This window comes from Schistocerca piceifrons, chromosome 4 (assembly GCF_021461385.2).
Source record: "Schistocerca piceifrons isolate TAMUIC-IGC-003096 chromosome 4, iqSchPice1.1, whole genome shotgun sequence".
Classification (NCBI taxonomy): Eukaryota; Metazoa; Arthropoda; class Insecta; order Orthoptera; family Acrididae; genus Schistocerca; species Schistocerca piceifrons.
The window spans coordinates 91,107,063-91,130,072 of record NC_060141.1 but is presented as its reverse complement, the minus strand read 5'-3'; the positions used below and the strand labels follow the sequence as shown (position 1 = coordinate 91,130,072).

Here is a 23,010-nt window from a genome sequence, read left to right as displayed (position 1 = left end):
ATCTACTCACCAATAACTGTACATTTCTGTTCTCCTGCTGTCGCTTGGTGAGTACTTTGTTTTACCTATCCAATTCCATTGGATTTTACTGTGTATTAATATTCATTAATGCAGGAGTGTCACTTTTTAAGAATTATAAAAGCTTTCAAATTTCTCATTTTCTGTTCCCAGGCATGTACGTTTGGAAGAGCTTAGAAAACTGTCAGTGAGAGAGGACTCGTGCTCCCTCTGCTTTGACAGACGTGCCTCTGTGCGCTTGGAGCCTTGTGGACATCAGGGCTTCTGCTCCAGCTGTTGTACGCAGTTGTCAGAGTGCCCCATGTGCAGGGCACCAATTGCTTCCACTGTTCCAGATAACCCTTCGTGATACTGTACCATATAGAAGTAAGTGCTTTTTCTTAAACAAAAAAATCTGAAACTTATAATCCGTAGGATTTGATTGCGCATTGCATGATACATTTTGAATAATATACTCAAATTTTGCTTTAGTAATATTTGTGACTTTTAAATTCACTAAGGGAAAATAAGTTATTTCATTTTTATATTTTGAAGAGTTTCAATTAATGTATATTTCAAGAACTTGTGAGTGCTGCCTGCTGTTAAACTCACTGTATAATAGGGCCTACTCCATAGGGGTCCTCCAAAATGGAAAACGTATTCATAGCCAACTGTTTCAGGTCAACCCACTGATAAAATCCCACCATATACTCTGTGATCTGCTTTAGAAAGGTGTGTAGATGTCAAGCTCTAAAACTTTAAATAGATAACATACACAGATTAAGCTTCTCTATCACATTTTATCTATCACACTACTTGGATTGAGGAGGGATGCATGCTAGGGTAGTCTGTGCAGTTGTGCACAGCCACTGTGCCAGGGTGGTTTAGAGGTTAGTGCATATGCCTTGTGAGCAGGAGACCTGGGTTTGAATCCCAGCCTTGCTACAAATTTTCATTTGTCGTTTGTCTGCATAGATGTTTGAGACATGAAAAGTCTCAGGAACCGTATAATTTCATTTTATTAGAGCACCTAAGCCTGGGTTTCAGGCAGGATCCCCCATTTCGTTCGATGTTGAGGTGCTTCTCCAATACAGTTAGAGAGCTTATGTAATGCTGTTAGGGTTCATTCGCTATACCAAGTCGGCTGAGGCATGAATGGGAGTTTGGACTGAGGAGAGAGGCATGCTAGGATAGTCCATGCAGTTGTATAAAGCTACTGTGCCAGGGTGCTGTTGTGGTTAGCGTATCTTCCTAGTGAGCAGGAGACCCAGGTTTGAAACACAGCCTTGCTACAAATTTTTGTTTGTCGCTTCAGTGTATACACACACTTCTCTTTTTGTCCGTATGTAATATATTATGTCTTTTGACACATCCATCTATGCGCAGAGTTCCTCAAACAGAAGTTAGAAGTTGAACAATAATTCCACAGCTCACAATGATACTGTTATTTGCACACATGGCCACTGGCAAAATACTTCATTTCTGTAAAAATTCTGCCTCCAAAATCTTAATACATCACTGTTACAGAGACACTGCTCTTTCTGTAGCCATGCTTATCATTACATCTGTCTTTTTGGTTTCTGTGCAATGTTAACAAGTTCAATTGATTGGTAATTTGTTAGAGTAGCTTTTGGTCATGTCCTGTCTTACAAAGAATCAAAAAAGTTTGTTTTCTTAAACAGTTCTCATTTTGCTTTAAAACTTTCTTACTGTTTACTTTCAGTATTTACATTAGTAACTTATTCCTAAAATTAACATTACTTCCACATATAAAAAATATCCTGCAAGATACCAGGACAAATTGTTCATTGACATACTCTTAATTCTGTATCACAATCAGAAAGAAACGGAACCCTAAAGGGGTGATCACTCTGTCTGTCTGTCTTTCTTTCTGTCTGTCCAACTGTTCAAAACACTCTTTCTGAAGAACACACAAATGTATCAAGTTGAAATTTGTCAGATATTTAGGTCTATGGCCCCTTGGTGATGCAAACAAAGTGAAGCTTCTGTGTCAATGCAGTGAAAAGATATGGCCATTTATGTTACATATTTTGATACTTGCAACTCAATTGTCAAAACCGATAGAGTACTTCCTGTTGGCCTATGATCATTAAATTTGGCAAGAAGCAAGGATTCATAGTACAAGTAAAGGAAAAAAAATCAGAAAATGGTTAATTTGTAATTATATTGTACAAAAAATTCTTCTGTCATTTGTTATGCAACTTCAAACTTGAAGTTAAAACATTCTCGAAAGGCTTGGAATCCCTGGGACTGATACCTTCCCAGTATCAGTATCGATAACAGGCAAAAACCATTAAGATCCTCAATTTGTGGAATGGCTGAACTGTCTATATACATGATTAAGTTGATGTGGAACCTTCAGTGTCTATGAGTTCTACTCACATCTGGCCAATTATTTTTCTCTCCTCAGTTATACATTTTTTTGCAATATATTGTGGTTTCCAGACATGCCATTACACTGCATTCCCCCACCACTCCCATGTCCATCATCCCTCAACCATACACAGATTCTAACATGCCAGTTACATCCCATTGCTTCTCAAATTTCAAGTTTTGCAGTCAGTTATTCACTTATGTCTTTCTTATCTAACTAGAAATGTCTCTCTTAATTGAAGATCCTGGATGACAGTCTTGTCTCAGCCTTTCGAAAGATTCATATCGTCCGTGTACCATTAAGTTCTCCACCTACATAGGTAGTTCACAAGCCACTGTATGCATGGTGGAGAGTACATCGTACCAATATTATGAATTTCTTTTCCTGTTCAATTTGCTTATTGAGTGAGGAGAAAATGAACTGTGTGCCTTTGAATGCATCCTAATCTTACTAATCTTTTCCTCATGACCATTTGGTGGCAGCATAATTTTCATGCATTCTTCTTCAGTATAAACTTTCTACATTTGCCCAGAAAGGTTTCACAAGAACTTAGTGGCCTTCAGTGCATTGTTGTGCCTACCTTTTTTTTTTTACAAGAAAAGAAACACCTTTTCCTGAAAATTTTTTCTTTTTAAAACCTTTCACGTATCTGTGTTGTGATGCCTATACACTGTTCAAAATTTGTTGGAGAGTGACAACCAAGACAGAAGTAGTGGGGAGGCACAGCAAGCATTCAGCCAGTCATCTAATAACTGTTGCAGCAGCAACCATCCATAGTTACCAAAATTTAGCCCCCAGTAGCACAACCTTTCATGCTTGCTGCTCTGTGGGATCATTTGTTGTTCTCTATTATTTTTGCATTTCATACAGCTTTGTGCGATATTGAAAAATGTCAGGAGCAAATTCACCAAATGTTATTCATTGGCAACGTTTGGTGTTGGCACTCTTGGGTCAGTGTATGAGGTCAGTCTTTTGAGTTAGGAGAACTTTGTGGTTACTCACTTCTCTCTGTTAATGTGTTGATCAAAAGTAACTGCTGCAGGTCTGAATGTATACGAAAACACTGCTGTGAAGACTGACAAGAAAATGTGCAGAAAAGAAGAGGAATATGGAAAATCTGGAAAAAGTGGTATGCATAAGGAAATTGGTATGATAGATCCATTTCCTGAGGACATGATATTTTGTCATGTTTGTGGTAAGGATCACAGAAAGGAACGTCTGACACACGGCAAATTATTGGTGATCACTAAGGGAGAGGTGTTTTCCAGGAATTCGCATATCCCTATTTACACTGATGTGTAACATGGATTTTCACCATGGATGTTTCTGTAACTGTAAGCTGTTGCAGGGAGAAGCTATAGCTGAATGAGGATGCTAATAAAATTTATATTGGACCCAAATTAAGGATTATGTCCCTAAAAATAGTAAGAACAACTCCCACTGCAATCGAAGCATTTGCCAGCAAAGCTGTTAGGAGTGTTACAATGGGTACCTTTGAAGACTTGAAGAAAGCTGCTAACCATATGTAGCACATCATGGGAAAAGCAAGGCAGAATGAAGATATTTTAGAAGATTCAGTTGAGAAAATTATCTCTTTATTAAAACTCGACAGGGCTGTGCCATTTAAAGTGTCTGTGATAGAGAGGATATTAATGACACAATTTTTCCCTCATCAGCACGAAAATGATGCGTGGGTGAACTCGGCTGAATATTTAAAGTGTCCAGGATAATTAACTGCATAGCACAATTATATTTCATAAGTTATAAATATTAATAAGAAGGCTGTTATCAACAACAGAATCTGAATGAAGTTCATCTCAGGGACACAGTCCTTATACATACGAGAAATTTCTCACTAGTTATGCAGTACAGAATGTATCAGAAGGGACCATCTGATTTGACACATCTATGTTTCTGAAAGTAATAAACATATACAATGAATTCTGTTTTTTGATGAATGGGAAACTCAAAGTTTTTTTTCATACCTTTTCATAAGTGTTCAATATTCTTCTCTTGAGATGCATGGCACATGTCAGTGCAGTATTCAAATTGTTCTCACACTGCAGTGAGCGTGTCTTGAGTTACCGTATTTACTCGAATCTAAACCGCACTTTTTTTCCGGTTTTTGTAATCCAAAAAACCGCCTGCGGCTTAGAAACGAGTGCAAAGTAAGCGGAAGTTCTGAAAAATGTTGGTAGGTGCCGCCACAACTAACTTCAGCCGTCGAATATATGTAGCGCACAATGATAAATACTGGCGCCAAAACCTCTGCGTCAGTAAATAAATTTTAAAAAAGGTGGAAGACGAGCTTTTTTTTCTCCGCCCCTAGTTTCAACCACTGCATTTTCATACATTATCCAACGAAGTAAATACAAATTCCACATTGTTCATCTTCGAATGTAACAGCATTCCAATGTACTATGAAAATCCGAATGGCAAGACTGTTCGGGATGTTTGTCAATATGGCCAACTTTACGTTCTGAAATTTTCCTACCTGTGAGAAGAGATGGTTGCTAATAGGAACTTTTTGAATTGTGAATCACATGCAGTATTCTCTTCACCATAAGAATAATACGAATATAAACATTTTGCCATGTATTCTTTCGTGTTTGCTGCTATCTAATTTAAGTCCTGTCTGCCTAATAAACTATGAAACTAGAGTGAGACAACAGCAAACGCGGAAAAATATACATATCATGTCATGTTTATATCCGTATAATTCTTATGCCTAATAGTGATACAGTCAGAAATGAAGCATGGCAATTGACTAGATTTTTAAATCTAAGATGACCCTAATTTCTGTGCAGAATGTAATGTACTAAAGAGGCATCTGCAAAGATTTTCAAACGGAGAAAAATTTTCGCTAAACTCTCGTTCTGAACATCTTCTATCATACACAGTCTATTATTTAATTCTTGTTGATCATTATCAAAGAAAGCAGCAGTGTAAGTAACAACAAATAGCAGTCTCTTGCCATTGTTTCGCTAATGAGACGATCTCTCTCTCTCTTTTTTTTAATTGTAAGTGGCGGTGGTGCGCACAAAAGCAAGCCATGCCGCAAGCGGCGACAGGTCGTAGACACTCATTATCAGAATGTGACAAACAATGCATGACACAATACAATAATGCATTTTCAGCTTAGAGTGATGTAAACACCTATAACAAAAAGAACGGCATTTATCAGATCAAAGAAAAATAAGCAATCAATTCAAACCAGACAAAGCACGTGAAAAAGGAATGGTACCCGTATAAATACGGACGGAGCGCCTGACGCATAGCAATGGCTACCTGGTAATGCTTAACTGCTAAGCTTACGACTCGAACAAAACTACTGTAGCTGTATCGCCATTCATTCGACCTAAATTGTGTCGCATATTACAATGGACCAACTTTGTTTCGATTTGGAGGTGCGGCCTAAAACTTCTCTCCCCCCTTGAATGTCGAGTCTCTAATTTCAGGTGCGGCTTAGATTCGGGATTTTCCCCCCCCCCCCCCCCCCCCCCCTCTTGTTTTCGAGTCTCATTTTTCATGTGCGGCTTAGATTCGAGTAAATATGGTACACCTTCCACAGCTGCTGTTACACAATGTCTCAGTTTCTCGGAATTGTTCGTGCCATCGTCTAATAGAACTGAAGTGGACACACACTGCTGCTTCCTGGTAGGAATCATGTAAAACTCAAGAGTTTGCTCTTTCCAACAGCATGTTGTTCACGCGCATATCTCAAATAACATAATAGTTATGATTTTTTTAAAAATCAGATGATTCTTTTTGATAACCCTGTGTAATGGCTGCAGTACTGGGAGGACATATTTCGTATTGTAATGCGTCTTTCTTCCAAATGTATAAAATAAATAGCCTCATCTCAGTTAACATGGAAAAATTTGTTATGTTAAAAATAAGTATAAGAACTGAACAGAAAACATAACAAGTCAGTTATAAACTTAGCGACCTGTTTCTCACAATGAAACCAAATGGGTGACCGATTAGTTTTTGAAAAATTAAGCATTGCATTTACCTCAGATCATCTCTCATGTTAGAGACCTCTGACATAGTTCAAGTTTGGAGCAGATGAAAATACAGTGCATTCTAAAGTTCAGTTTCCTTACTCTATTACCTACATTTAGAAAAGTTTCTTACATGTCAAACATATGATAACCTCATTAAGAAATACCCTTTTTGAGACTATCCTTATATCATATTAACAATCTGTTGCTGTAAATAAAACTAAAATAAAAACATGGTGCAGCTCTTCCAGAGCAAACTAATGCCAGTTCCATTTTTTTGCCATTTTTTGCGGTTTGAGGGAGTTAAATTAAATGTAAGATTATGTGTGTATTCTGTGCAGGAAGTGGCAACTCTGTTTCCCCCCATCTCCACATGCTCCTGCCAAAGTATCATTTCTAGAGTATTTTTGAACAGAGTTTAGTAACTAGACAGTCTTTTCTTTCTGTACATGTGATATCTCTTTATCTACAAATGGAGTTGTTTGAGAATAAACCTACTTTTGAGACGGCTATTGTTTCTAGAGAATCTTTGTCATTAAAGTGGTGCTATTGTATAGTTGTCAAATAAAATATAGAATATCTTTGGCTTGTATAATGAAAAAGCAGAAAATATGTGCAAGAAGTAATAATACCTTTCTTTTGTTACAGTTAGCCAAGACTGTCAGGATTATGGCAACATCTTCCATTCGAGGAAGAACAGCATTAAGTCTGAGTGATGTCGTGTGTTGTGACAATATGGCTGAAGCCTGCAGTTTTCAGTACAGATGTCCTACTTAATTTTGCATTACGCATACTGGTCAATTTTTGTGAGGAGGACTACTACTATATTTATTTGATATGTATAGTTGTTATAGTGAAAGTGATTTTGTATTGTTTAATTATTAAAAGAGTTCTTATAACATGTGCCTGTCTCATATGTTCATTGTCTGTGATATTAAAGTGAAAACCGAGATAATTTTAAATATGAATTTTAAAGTATTAAGTCCTAAAAATATTTCCTGATAATTTATTAATAAGGCTGAATCGATCTATGTCCAAGACATAATATACCGTGTGGCATATTAATGAATATCCTACGCTGCTTGAAGTTATTTTTTGCCTAGGTGGAGATACTCGTTTCTCTGATAGAGCATGTCTCATCTTCTATTTCTTCTACCTTCAGGGGTGTGAAATGATATGCATTACCATGAGAGATACGACTTTAAGAAACTTGTTCTGTAAAATGTGTTAAAAATAAACTGTCACTGTACTACAGAATGCTATTTGTGCTTCCAGTAACCAAATTTAACCTAGTAAATTAGAAGGAAAGCTGATTTTGAGAAATAGCTTCTGCTTTCTCAGTTACATAAAATAGGTAATGTTTGTCTTTATGGATGTCTTCATATTTTCTTGATTGCATTGCTACGTGAAAAAAAGACACCATTGCTACTCGGGATGCTGCTTTACAATGAACACTGCTCACTGCCATGTGGCTAATATAGATTTTCAAACCTTCGGTCTAGACAATGATAAAAGTTACAGAAGGAGCGGCTACTGATGTGTGTTTTCATTTCCATTGAAACTGGAAAGAATACTCAGTTTCTTGCTTTATGTTAGGCTGTAACTTGTTGAATATTTTTTTACATCTGAGTACAAAACTTGATTCTAAGACCTAGATATGGATGCAGAATGTACATGGAGATTATTTTTTGTGTCTTGTATTGAAATATTGCAAATCACAGTTCAGTTGAAACTGATTTTAAAAATCTTAAACATGGCTGTGAAACAGCAATAGTGTAATTCAGAATAGATTGAAAAATCAGCTAACCAGTTGCAAATAAAGGTTTACTACCTCTTGACCATGGTTTTGATGTTTGTAAAAATATCTTCTTCAGAAGTATTGGCCCTGAAAATGCATACACCAGTTACAAAATAATTATTTTTTTACAGACATAATAAAATATTAATAGAAAAATATTTGTGAAGTGTACACATTCACTTATTACATCACATGATGCAATAGGCATCACAAGATGAAATATTTGTGTAAGTTACATACACCTTATGTCAGAGACTAAGACCAACTGCTACAAATATACAAACTCAGGTGACCAGGAAAAATTGGGCTATAGAGGGCACTAAATACTAAATACATGCGTGTAAGAACTGCACCTTGATTGTGTTAAACAACAGCATTTTATAATAAAGTCAGTATGAAATCCCTCTACAAGTCTATTAAAAATACTAAAATGTACAGCTGTACATTCTATATAAAATTTTTAATACATTTACTGATGGAGTGATGTACATAAACTCAGTGTGCAGAAGGTAGAGTTCTGTTTACAAAAGATCACTGTTACAAATTCAGTGGGAAAAGAAAAGCAAATATAAGCTAAAACAACCTCAGAATAGGAAAAAACTTCCGCTTAACACTACGGAAGCTTAAGCAATGAGAGCATTAGGGAAAGCAGTGGACACTATATACATGCGCGTAAGCACTGCATCTTGCTGGTGTTACATAGCATAATTTTACATTAAAGCAATATGACAGTTTCTTATAGAAGGCCACTAACAAGTGCTACAATTTTAGAGGCTTACATTAAATATAAAATCTGTAATACATTTATGTAGCACAGTGATACTGCACGTAGCTTTAGAATGCGGAAGATAACAGAATCTGTTACTTAACAATCACTTAGCATTAGTAAACTGCTATTCTCAGACTTACAACGTCTTTACACATGAATGGGAAAAATGGCAAATTCATAAAAACTGCTGATTTCACATTATGTCACTATAAACTTCAGATTTCACATTATTTCTTGCTTTATTCTTTACGCGAAATATTCCTATCCACACTGATAAGTTATGCATTACAAATATAAGTGTTAAACTGCTCTCCTTTGTCAGTCACATTCCAGGCAATCTTTACAGTCATATCAGTGCATGCAAAGAAAATTGTGCGCCTGTCAGTGAGAGTAACACTATGACTTCTTGTACTTTGTAGATGCACCTTATTGTGTTCTCAAAACAAATGAATAATTGAACAATAAGCATAACCAGTAACTTAACAATCCATTTTCCTCCTCAGAAATTAAGTATAAAAGAGTAAGGCACAAAGGACATCCGAGCTGAGAGCATCCCAGTACATTGCCAAGGTTCAGTATTAAGGTCACGTGCTAGTAATAGGAGCAACTGTCATATGCACCTGCCACAGTAGTTAAACAAAATGGAAGCAACTCAGGTGTCAAAAGGACTCTGTAGAGATAGGGGTGACACTGTACTGCATACCGCTTCTGCCAAAGTGTGTACAATGTAAGATTTCAAGTTTCAAACAATGTGGTCTTGGAACTGTTGCTCTGCATTAATATTTAGTGAAATTGTGGACAAAGCAAGTACTATAAAATCTTGCTTTTGCTCTGTGCCTTTGCAGTTCTATTCCTCTGGCAGGGTGAAATATCTTGCAGAAAGATCCCATACTACTCACAGATGACTACAGCGTGCACTGGTAAACCTGTGATACCAGTAACACTCAATACAAATACTCACAGTCAGTTTGAGAACTACTGCATTTCAGAAACATCACTCAGCTGAACAATTAAAAAGTTTTTGATTCCCAGTACCTCAGAGTGTCTTTCCTTGGAATGAGGATAGAATGCCTCATGAGGACAACTGAGCAGCTACTTGAACAAGAGGCAGTGGCTGCAGTTTAGAGGAGCCGCACTAACAGCCTAGAGAGGTCAGGGCTTGCCAGAGGCCCCTTCATGCAGATGTCCATATGACACCATAGGAGAATGAATAGCTGACATAGTGGTTGGTCGCCATTTAGAGTTTGGTTTTGGATTAAGAACCAGTGGTGACTCCTTTTTGCAGTTAGAATGAACCCCTTCTAAAGTCGTGTAACAGTCATTAATAAACTGCATACGGCCTGCCGGTCAAGTCACCAAAAAACATTACCTACAAGTACACATCACAGTAGATCCATAACAAGCTAATTGCTCTGGATGTTAGGAATGGGAAGAGTGAGTGCTTGTCTTCAGAATTTTATGCTTTTCTCACAAAGTGTGATAACAGTTAAGCTATCTATGATCCAAAGGTTGGCTTGAATATTGAAGTGCTTTACTAGGCATATCTCCTTTTGTTCCTCCTCCTTTTGTGAACTGAATTCCTCAGAAAGTTGTAGGGGGACCTACAGCTTAATGTAGACTCAGAACCAAGGTTCAGACAGATGTTTTTAAACAAATACAAATCATTGGCAGAGGTGAATGAAGTGATAAATGACAGTCCTAGGGCCAACTGAAAATTGCAACCTGAGCCTTTATATTGGTATCCAACACTACCAAGCTAGCCATCGAATCGTCTTGTAACTCAGTTCTGTGAATCTCAGGAATATGAGCAAATAAGTTTCAAAGTTGTTTTGTGTGAGCTATGTAATCATGTATAAGAAGCTTTCTGTACATGGTTACATAGCTTACGCAAAACAACTTTGAAACTTTTGAGTGCTTGCTGTTTAGTTTCCAATGGGTAGTATACTAACAAGTTTATAGGATTGCACCACAAAAAAAAAAAAAAAGGCTGCCATTTCCTTCAAGCGTGATAACAACTGATTATGACAGGAGAGAGAACAACTGTCAAATAACAGCATTTTTATGCTATTGGTTACTACCACTGCCCACTAATGTAGGAGTCCTGATTTCTATTCTCATGAGGCCTAGCTTTTATATTTCATACTTGTAAACATGGGATTGGGCCTTTTCCATCTGCAGTCGACAAGATGATACGATTTTGGGTGATGGTATCAGCATATTCCCAATATCCCTCCAGCCATTTTGCCAGTAAATAAATCCTGGTGATATTGCTGCTTTTTTATTCTAGCAGCTTCTCTTTCGGTTTCTCAAGGCTGAGTGGAACCTGTTCCCAACCTCCCTTTGGGACATGAACCTAGATCCTTACACACAGGTGGTGTGGTTCAGGCCGTTCAGCTACATATGTACTCCTTGAAAATATTTTTCAGTTGACTCAGGTAATAACGTGCATTTTTATAATAACTAATCCATCTCCTCTGTTGCACAAAAGAGCTATCACTGTTGTAGTCATACAGTGTTTTCACTTCATGTTACACTAGTAATCCCCATTTTCCGTAAAGAATCAATCTTCAATGTATATAACTACTTCAGACTTCTGATTACTTTACAGATGGGCTACTGTGCTAAATAGTGACGTTAATCATGTAGGCGAGAAAATTTTTAGAAAAGGTTTGAAATAATGTATGAAGTTTGTTGGATGTTACTAAGTGCTCTCATTCTCAACTCCTACATGAATGTAGTCTGGGTATTTGCAAGTGGTAAGTTATTCTGCCTCAAGATGTTTACGTAGTTTCAAACGGTAGCCTCCTTTTCATTCCTGCATGATATCCACTTTCTTATCCATTTGCACTTCCTTTTCTTTGCAGTTAACTCTGCTCAGTTCTAGTTTCACAGTCTGCACTATTACAGTAACGTCCGCCCGAATTACCTCAGCCGAGACTGACAACGTTGTTTCGCAAACTGCACAGCTATGCAGCAGAATGTATGGTGTCCTGTATGAACGTTAGCGTACGGTGCCACTGCAGCATTTATACGAAATAGAAGGTGGGGTAAGAAAGGGAAAGGATGTGTGGGAATTCGTGACTTCTAGCTGCACAGGTCATTGTGGTAATGCAACAGCAAAAGTTGAAAATTTGTGTCGGATCAGGTCTCGAATTTGGATTCTCCCCTTGCCTTTAGTGGCCGTCCGGGCACACTTTCCTTCTGACCCAAGTTATCAATGTACTGCAAGCTGCAATGCAGCATCCCTCATCCATTAATCCCTTACTTGCAAATTATTGATTCTTGTAGGAGTTCAGACGATACTAGTGCATCCACTCTGAAACAAAAGTCAAGGAGCCATCGTGCTCTTAAGAAAAGTATGTATTTAAGTCTGTTTGATGTGTCGAACAGGACACCACTAAAATATATTTACCACTGAAGAATGCCACAAGTTGTGGTGACTTGTTGCATGTGTAAACCCAGCTTAATACTTGCACGTGATTATAACTGTTAATGGGGAGACTATGAACAGCATTTTAAATTCTATTACTGTTTTGTAATGATTCACAGCTTGTGTAGATTAAAAACAATTAAATTCACTCAATCATTATATGAAATACTGAAAATCAAATTTTTCTTGCTCTTGGAAGCCCTAGATTGGTAACATGCAACTGGAATGAGTCCCATGAACTGGGTTAGCCATTTAATAATATGCGTAGAATGAGGTGACAAAAGTCACGGTGCAGCGATACACGCATATACAGATGGCGGTAGTATAGCGAACACAAGCTATAAAGTGGCAGCGCATTCTGGAGCTGTCATTTGTACTCAGATGATTCATGTGAAAAGCTGTCCAATGTGATTATGGCTGTACGTCGGGAATTAACACGAATTTGAACACAGAATGGTAGCTGCAGGTAAGTGCATGGGACATTCAATTCAGAAATCATTAGGGAATTTAGTGTTCCACTTTCCAAAGTGTCTAGTGTGCCGGAAATACTAAATTTCAGGCTTTCCTCTCTCCACGGACAATGCAGTGGCTGACGGTCTTCACTTGCTGACGGTCTTCACTTAATGACTGTGAGCAGCGGCGTTTGCCTAGAGTTGTCAGTGCTAACAGACAAGCAACAATGCATAAAATAACCGCCGCAGAAATCAATGAGGGATGCATCACGAGAGGCTCTGTTAGGACAGTGCAGCAAAATTTGACACAACATTGCCTGCAGTGCCTCTCCTGGGCTTGTGACCATATCCGTTGGACCCTAGAGTACTGGAAAACCGTGCACTGGTCAGACGAGTCCCAATTTGTGTTGGTAAGAGCTGATGGTAGGGTTCGAGTGTGGTGCACGCCCCACAAAGCCGTGGACCCAAGTTGTCACCAAGGCACTGTGCAAGCTGGCGGTGGCTCCATAATTGTAAGGGCTGTGTATACACGGTATGGACTGGGTCGCTTAGTCGCATTGAAGCGATCACTGGCTGGAAACGGTTATGTTTGGCTACTTGGAGATTATTTGCAGCCATTCGTGAACTTCATGTTCCCAAACAATCATGTAATTTTTATAGGTGACTTTGCACCATGTCAGATCATTCTGGACAAATCGAGCGAATGATTTGGCCACCCAGATAGCCCCACATGAATGGGGCATAATTGTGCACAAAATCCTGCACTGGCAACACTTTTGGAATTATGGACGGCTATAGAGATAACAGGGGACTTTCAAAGACTTTGTAAGTTCATGCCACGTCAAGCTGCTGCATTATGCACGGTATCAGGAGGTGTATTGTCCATCTTTTTTTCTTAATGTAACATTGTAAATACGAAGATTAAATAAATAGAAAATAAGTAATACGTAAATTCAACAATAAGGAAAGACAACTTTTTTTAGTGGAACATACTAAACTGCACTGCTTATGAAGATCGTCTAAAGTAGATATTTTTTTAATCATTCCCTGTTCTATGCAAGCATTTTCGCTCTTGTTGGCGCAGAGCGAAAGCAAATCACATTTTTAATGCTCCGTTCAAGGGAATTCTTGAGAAGCTTTTCGAGACCCTCGAAAATTCGGCTATTATTCTTCTCGAAGGAATGAAATGCTCGTCACTAGTACAAGTCACGTACCGTAGTATTTGTTTACAGAAAAAAAATTGTTGTACGGTCGAGGGCCCCGTCTTCACCCAGCGCTACAGGGCAGCTGCTGGCGGGTGACTGTGGGGAGGGGGCACTTGGCGGGCGCGGGTCGCGCGCGTCCTTACCCTCCGCCGCACTCACTCAGCGGCACAGGCCTGGTGGCGCTGGCGACTGCCGGGGCGCGGAGCGAGCCCGGCCCGATACCCACACTGCGGCCCCCGTCGCCGCATCTCGCACTCGCCGGCAATGCTTCTGACGGCGCATACTAGGCGCATCTCTCCAGGGCAGGCCGAGCGCCCGCCCGATGCAGCACATGGGGTGAACCCAGAACCGCGGACGCCCTGGGGCCCGCAGGACAGTCCTAACTGCGCCATGGACACAGTCATCTCCCGCACAACGGCTTCCGAGACGCATCGGATTACAGGAGGCGCCAATCTCCCAGCCACTGCAAAACAAATTAACAAGAGTACTTGTAGCACACGGTGTAGGTCTTATGATGATGACTTTTAAAACTTTTTTTTTTGTTTCGGAATATCTGAATAAAGTCGACATTTATGTATCTGAACAGGAATCAGAGGAATGGGCATAATCCGACCACGACTCAAACTTAACAATTAGTTTCAGTGAAAATCATGACGAAAACCACTTTATTACTTCGTAAAAATCGAAATAATCTGTAGCGTTTCAAAGCAAGTATTATAACTACAATTTTTAATGGTTTTATAACTATTCATGTTAATCACGCAGTTTGCGAGCAGTAGTCCTGTAGCGCTGCCAGCTTCCTTCAGAAATCAAAATAATATGCATTATTGTAAAGAAAATATTGCCTGTACCATTTTTAGTATTTTTACAACTATTGTATGTTAGTCACGGAGTTGATTAGCGAGGATCCTGTAGCGCTGCCAGCTTTCCTCACGCGATTGAGACCAATGAAGTGAAATAATAAAAAAGATAAAGCGTATACTGACTGGTACCCCATTTTAAGGATGAATAAATCTTGTTGCCTTTTGTATACATTTCTCATGAAAAGGTACAAAATTACTGATTTGTCGTCGCCTTTTCTTTCCTCTGCAATAATTTGGACAGCTAACCAGAGAGAAATTGGATGAACTCCCAAGGATGAAATCGACATGTCGAAAGAGTACCCGAGTCTGAGGATAGGTGGCGCGCAGGACGTTCTTGATGTAGCTGCCATCTACTGCGGATAGAGGTGGGCCAAACGGTTATTCTGGAGTAACCGTTATCACAGTTCCAGTTATTCTTTGATAACCGTTATCGTTAACGGTTATTAATAACTGCCAAGTTATTTTTCGCTAGCGAATACCGATAACTCCGACAGTTAAATAACGACATAGTTGGAATCCATCAGTTTAGTTATCAGTATAACTGCGAGTAGTGTGAAATAGCAGGAATGTCGTATGAATCGTGTCATAACCTCAGCTTATTAACTCCGGGTACATTTTAGTTGATGTTAGAACGATTATTAGTGTTTCAGATTATATGTTTGTAGGTTATCGGTCGCTATTAGAAATATTATCCTCGCAGCTGCGACAGAGAGTACGCGGAACTTCGCCAAAGCACTGTTTAAGTAAAATGTGAACAACGTGCGTTTTTAAGTATGAAGTAATATGTAAACTGAGTACTGTAGGTTAAATTCGAAGCTTAATTTCTTGTGCTGCTCACATAATAGAATAAAGTGTACAGCCTTGTAATACAACAAAAAATATACGTAATGTGACAGATTCGTTTACTCCTGTGCTGTAAAAGCTAGTCCTATTGGGGAAAGTGTGAGTACGCTAATCCAAGTTTTATGCCAGATTTGCAAACTGCTCGATTTCTCCAGCGATAGCATGTTTATAACATATGAAGACATGCAGATCGAAAAGGTTGACAGTGTTACATTTCTGGGACTACAACTCGATAATAAATTCAGTTGGGAAGGGCATACCACATTTTTTCATTCTATTATTTCATAAGGGAACATATTCTGTGGTAACTCATCAAACGTAGCAAAAGTTTTTCGCATGTAAAAGCGTGTAATAAAAATCGTTTGTGGTATCAATTCAAGAACATCGTGTAGGAACCTGTTCAAGGAACTTTGTATTCTAACCACTGCTTCCTAGTATATTTATTCCTTAATGAAATTTGTTACAAGTATTTCCAACCAATAGCTTAATACATAATATCAGTACTAGAAATGGGAACAGCAATCTACATAATGACCTAAAATTACTTACCTTGGTCCAAAAGGGATCCAATATTCAGGAACATGCATTTTCAATAAGCTGCCAGCAAGTCAGCAACCATTAAAAACTTGGTTTCAGATAAGGCACGGTTTACAGTGTGTTTGAATGACTATTTGATACATAAGTGTCTGATTCCACCCATCATCAATATGCCGGAAATGTCTATTTTAAGTGTGTCTATGACGTCACTACATACACATGGCAACAAACACGAAGATACATATAAATAATACAATAACATTTCCCACCAAAATACAATCAAACCAATGGGACAACTGCGGGAAGTTGGGGGTTTTAGGGTGAGGACAAGCTAGTAAAAAAAAACACACCATGATCCCAAAACACAAAATGAAGAACAAAAAGAAAAAAAATACAGCATTCTGCTACACCAACAAAAATCTGCAGGAATCGGACACTTCCCTTGAACAATATAGGTCAACTATAGGTGACCATACCAAAACACCAATACCCAGAACTAAAAGTACGAAAATTGGAATCAGACATTTCCCTTGACCTACATAGGTCAACCTCAGATGACGATACTAAAACATCAACACACACAATTATGAAAATGGGAATCGGTCATTATCCAGTGACCTATATAGGTCCACCACAGCTACTGATGCCAAAAAACCAACACCTACAACTGCGAAAAATAAAACCACAATCCCAAAAGTCCACAAATCAATCATCCCTACATAAATTAAATCACATTCAATACTTCATAAATACACAAAACATCACAGCTAGGAAAAAAAAAAAATTAATTACCACCAGCAAATTCCGGCATTGCAACCTAGATCGACAGCCCCCCCCCCCCCCCCCCACACACACACAAACCAACTCATAAACACCGTGCCGTAATGACATTCACACACCACAACACCTTTACGTCGAAGCAGACGGGTGGAATCAGACGCTTCCAGTGACCCCTCCTTCTACTCTGTAGATGAATATCGTAACAGAGACTGATAGACCAGCTTAGGTAAAAATTCTGCTATATTTCAGTTTTGACAGCACTTGGTTGCAACAGTCGAGATCGGGTATTCTGTGTACGATAAATTTATTAAAAGTACGTAACTGTGTTTTATTCTGTCAGTGTACCAATTCTGTAAATATTAGCAGTTACTGTTATATATTCACGTATTTTGACAATCTCCTGACAAATGATGAGGATAATAATTATTATATTCCACTGTATTATGTTATACTTTCTGACATGTTATTTGTCATTCGTGATGGCCAGCGGCTATTTCCGTAGCAGTACGAAAATATTTGTTCGCTCCAGTTACTATCCTCTCTGGAAATATCACCTGGAACTACGACCTGTAACTGGAGTCACCGAGTCAGGAACGTCTAGACACACAGTTATTCCGTTACCAGCTTCCAGGTTATCTGTGGTGGTAGCCCGATAACTACCAGAGAACTAGAACTACGAGCCAATAACGATAACTGCCAGAGGAGAATACCGGCTCTGACAGTTATTTCCATAGTCGCTCGAATTCCTTAGTAACTTTCCTTGTACTACCCGTCCAAGCTAAATTAACACGTAAGGCGGTGGCTTAAGGGAACGACCGTACTTGTTAATGCCTGTACTGCAGCTCCTATCAGCCACGACTCGGACATTAACTTTATTTAACTGTTTATGCTAAAAGTAACGAAGGCCCACGAAATAGTACACAGTTCTTATCAACAGATGGCGCGCAGTCTCACAGTTATTCCCATGGTCTATAGAACGCCTCCAAATGCGCAGTATGATCTTCGGTCAACAGATGGCGCGAGGCACTGTTGACACTAAACAGTTATTGAAATAACTGCCAGAATCAGAGGAACGGTTATCGCAATAACCGTTACTTCTCAGTAACCGGTTATTTCTATCAGTTACGTTATTTTTTGCCACCTCTAACTGCGGACTTCGTGCAATGTAAAGAGACATGCCAGCTGAGCACAATACTTTTCGTACTTCCATCTTACTAGAGATGGGCCAAACGGTTATTCTGGACTAAAAGTTATCACGGTTCCAGATATTTTTATAGCCGCTATTTTTAACGGTTATAAATAACTGTCAAGTGTCGTTCACTACCGAATACTCCGACGGGGTTACAGTTAAATAACGACGAGGGTGGTATCCATCAGTTTAGTTATCAATAGAACTGGGAGTAGAGCGAAATGGCAGGAATGTTGCATGAATCGTGACATAATCTTAGTTTTATTTGAGATTTGGAAAACTGCTCGATCTCCGTAGCTACAGCATGTATATAACATATGAAGACATGCAGATCGAAAAGGTTACAACTCGATAATAAATTCAGTTGGGAAGTGCATACCACAGTATTGCTGAAGCGCCTATCGTAAGTCTGCATTTGCAGTGAGAATGATGTCAGATGTAGGAGACATAAATATAAAAAGGCGTGCTTACTTCCATTCTATCACCGGTTTGTCACAATAGATCATATTCTGGGGTAATTCATCAAACCGAGCAAGTGTTTTTAGCACGTAAAAGCATGTAATAAAAATCATTTGTGGTGTAAATTCAAGAAAATCTTGTAGAAACCTGTTCAAGGAACATCGTATTCTAACCACTGCTTCCTAGTATATTTATTCCTTAATGAAATTTGTTGCAAGTATTTCCAACCAATAGCTCAATACATAATATCAATACTAGGAATAAGAACAAGAGTATACATACAGACCTAAAATCACTTATGTTGGTTCAGAAAGGGTTCTAATATTTAGGAACACACATTTTCAATAAATTGCCAGCAAGTCAGCAACCATTAAAAACTTGGTTTCAGATAAAACATGGTTTACAGAGAGTTTGAAAGACTTTTTGATAGGGAACTACTCCTACTATGTAGAGGACTGTTAGACCAGCTGAAGTAAAAATTCTGCTATATTTCAGTTTTGACAACACTTCGTCACAACAGTCAAGATCAAGTATTCTGTGTATGATAAAGTTATTAAAAGTACATAACTATGTTTTATTCTGGCAGTGTAAATCTGTAAATATTAGCAGCTCCAGCGTACTGTAATATATTCACATATTTTGACAATCTCCTGACAGATGATGATGATAATAAGTATTATATTCAAACTTTTAATGTTATACTTCCTGAAATGTTATTTGTCATCCCCTCTTTCCCGATGACCAGCAGCATTTCCGTAGCAGTACGAAAATATTTGTACACTCCAGTAACTAGCCTCTCTCGAAATATCACCGGAATCTACGACCTTTAACTGGAGTCAGGAACACAGTTACAAATTTACAGGTTACCTGTAGTGGTAGCCCGTTAACTGCCAGAGAACGAGAACTGCGAGCGAATGACAATTAGAGAAAAATACCGACATCTGACAGTTATTTCCATAGTCGCTCGAATTCATTATTGTAACTCTATTTGTATTAGCAACCAAAACTAAATTGACAAATAAGGCGGTGGCTCATGGGAACGACCGTACATGTCAATGCCTGTGCTGCAGCTCCTATCAGCCACTGCTCTGACATTTCATTGTTTGTGATGCAAGGAGCGAAGGCGCACGAAATAGTATACAGTTGTATCAACAGATGGCGCGCAGTCTCACAGCTATTTCCCCGACCTATAGAACGCCCTCCTAATGGTCTATCCTTCCTCTTCGTAGCCAGATCTCCGATGAGTTGACGATCTACGGTCAACAGATGGCACGAGGCACCGAAATGCATTCGTCACACAGCTGACTGTAGACCATGATCGGCTATGGTTTTTCCCGAGTTTTCAATCGAAGAATGTAGATTAGTTCCTGTAATTCCACAAACCAAGTTTATTTCTACTGTAGGGATACTTCTCACAATCATATGCGAAGTGAAAAGTAATACACAATCTGCTCTCGCGCAGACATGTTACTATAAGCAGTGTTGTTTTCGAGTGAAAGCTGTGTGAGGATTATTAGCGCACAGATAAAAAAAAATTAAAATAGGCAGCGTCTATGGTTTGCATGCTATGCTCGTTCTCTTCTATCCTCCTCCCTTCATTCCAGTATAAACGTTTGTTCACATGTATAAAGGAATGGCACTAAACATTGACGAATTATCTATGAATACTCATTTGCAGCAGTGTAAACGAGGTTTTACACTCGTTCACTTCGTTCGCTCTAGTATATACCAGGATATTGAGGGACCGATGACCTAGCAGTTAGATGACGTCTATCATTCATTTATTTCACTGTTGCGATATCAGTTCTAGAGCCATTTTCAAGTACCAAGGGAAAGGTCTTGTAAGGTAATGCTTCTTAAATTGTTTACCAAATGCTACCACACTATGCTTTGCGTTTTGTTATCCATATCTTATATTGGTTTCAGTTTTCACATTGCACACAAAAATGCCTCTACAGCCAAAATTACGATAGTGAAGTGAATAAACAGTTTAAAAAAAGTCCAAATCGCAGCAAAGATTTCATTTAAAAATTATATGATATGATTCTTGTACAGGAAGGGCTGCCACGTTATATCAGAATATAAGGTCGACAAAATTTAATAGGATCGAATGCTTAGGGATCTTTATTTATTCTTACTCTTAACTAATTTATAGATTTACCTGAATTTAAAATCCACTCGCGTAATCTTTCTTTATTTTGGACGGGAATCTGAACATTTTCAGTTCAGGATTTGTTCGTCTACTCCTTGCACAGTTGATATACTCGCAGGCCCTCGGCATGACGACTCGATCCACTACCACCGATATGTCAGAAACAGCTGTACTTCACAGACGCCAAATAGTGGAAAGCTGCACGCGTTCGGCCGATGTTGCCACATATTTCACAGAACGGAGTGCCATCTAGTGGTTGATTCCACAAGTAAGGGTGTGACGCTGCTGCCGCCTGGTGGCCGTTCCCTGACATGGGTTGCCTGCTAGACCAAGCGATTGGGCAATCTGTTTCTTACGTGATCTGGGCTGTCAGTATCAGATGAGCGATTATCACAGTAACTGTTACTTATCAGTGACCAGTTATTTCTATCAGTTGCGTTATTTTTTGCCACCTTTACGTGGTACGACATTCCAGATTTCTCGTACACGACGAAAGGCAAACACAATTTTTGCGATGCGCCCTATTGAATTTGTTTTGAAATTATGTAATAAAGAAAGATGGCGCCCAATATGAAATGGCGAGTGCATTAGTCTGCAAATACAAACGTGAAGTGTGCAAAAATGTGTGATATGCGAAAAATTCCGGATCTATTGTGCTCCTGAGTACACTGTGTCTCACTTAGGCGTAAAAAAGGATGGTTCCTGTACAAAATGTGCGCGACGTTCTTCCGTACGAAAATACAGCCACTGAAGATAAAAATACAGCATTTACGAAATGTGTAGATGATACTGAGTGTCTGAAAGAATGTATCGTAAATATGCAATCAGTAGTTCAGTCTTCAAAGAGTGATGTAACGAAACATCGAAAAAAAGTACTGAACTGTTAAGTTACCTGAAACCCGAAACAAAACCTACGAAAAATATAAATAGTGGAAAAGAAATGCAGAATGTAGGGTTCAGAAACCAAGATATACCACAGCGATGGACTCAAGTCTGTGTAATGTAGGGTCTTCACAGGAACAATATAAATCCAGGTGACCATTATAAAACAAGCGACAGGCCAGAACACAAGTACAATACAAATGGAAACTTCAGAAGCCAAAGAAAAATTGTGATTCTCGCTGACGGTCACGGACGAAAAACAGCAGTATTGTTGAAAGACCTACAAGCTGACGGAGCAGGTTTAGTTAAGCCAGGTACTCCAATGAATGAAGTCACACGGGACTGCAGGGCCACTAACCACAACAGACGTTGATTCAGTGTAGGGTGGAGCAGATAAAAGTGGCCCAGAGAACAGAGTTCCAGGGAATTAAGAAATACGGTAGAGGAAAGGAAATACAGTACTAACCTGACTATCGCAGATGTTGAAAGTGACCATCATTCATCTTTTGGCACTTTTGGGCCCTGGTCAGCTAGTTCATGAAGGCAGATCGAAACCGGACTGCTGGAGTTGCTGCAATCTCATCCGAAATGTTCCGCTGCAGTTCTTGAATTCTTTGACGGTTGTTGCGATAAACCTTAGACTTGAGGTCTCCCCACACAAAATAGTCAGATACTGACAGATCAAGTGATCTGGATGGCCAGCTAGGGAAGCGACCAACTGGCCTCTGCCAACAACTCTGGCAGACGTGAAGACTGTATAAAAAAAATGTGATCTATGGTTTGGCCGCCTGTGTGGGCACAAGACCACCTACAATAAATCAGACCTTAAGGCAGATATCGATAGTTGACAATATGGCGGCAATCGTGGGGGAAACACACCAGCTTGCTTGTGTTTCCATAACGCGTGTGTGTAACATTGTATACGTGACGTTCAAGAGAAGCGAAAGCATTTATTACTAGCTGTTATTTATGCTATATGCTGTGAATGTCGTCAAAAGAGCTACGCTAGTATTTATTTTCTAGATTCTGTAGTCAGTTTGGCATAATTTAAAATACAAACTGTTCTTGCGATGGGTCATAGCTGTTGTGTACCAGGATGTAAATCCAATCACGGCAAAACATACGATACCTCAACATTTAAGTTTCCCAAGGAAACAGCATTGAGGAACAAATGGAATAAACTAATTCATAGAGATAATTTTGAAGTGAACGATAAAGCTGTGATATGCATTAAGCATTTTGAACGTATGTTTGT

At 39.0% G+C, this 23,010-nt stretch overlaps 2 protein-coding genes across 3 annotated transcripts in view; one reads left to right on the top strand and one right to left on the bottom strand.

The window, feature by feature from the left end:
- LOC124795322 (RING finger and SPRY domain-containing protein 1-like) overlaps window positions 1-7,297 on the top strand; it is a 150,652-nt gene extending 143,355 nt beyond the window's left edge. Inside the window, exons 10-11 of the mRNA XM_047259295.1 lie at window positions 172-384; window positions 7,045-7,297. Coding sequence (XP_047115251.1) covers window positions 172-367 — 196 coding nt within the window. The 3' untranslated portion in view covers window positions 368-384; window positions 7,045-7,297. The remainder of the gene's footprint in view (window positions 1-171; window positions 385-7,044) is intronic.
- Window positions 7,298-13,932: 6,635 nt separating this feature from the next.
- LOC124795323 lies at window positions 13,933-20,981 on the bottom strand. 2 transcript variants are annotated; one of them, XR_007016677.1, is made up of 2 exons: window positions 20,883-20,981; window positions 13,933-14,513 (listed from the first exon to the last, which is right to left on the bottom strand). XR_007016677.1 is itself a non-coding variant. In XM_047259296.1 (2 exons), exons 1-2 carry the CDS (start codon window positions 15,083-15,085, stop codon window positions 14,206-14,208), a joined length of 351 nt encoding a protein of 116 aa, XP_047115252.1. In that variant the 5' UTR covers window positions 15,086-15,123; the 3' UTR covers window positions 13,944-14,205. The 2 variants fall into 2 exon arrangements, 1 of the variants encoding a protein (XP_047115252.1); XM_047259296.1 differs by lacking the exon at window positions 20,883-20,981 and adding an exon at window positions 15,043-15,123 and having other exon boundaries at window positions 13,944-14,513.
- Between the last annotated feature and the right edge of the window lie 2,029 nt (window positions 20,982-23,010).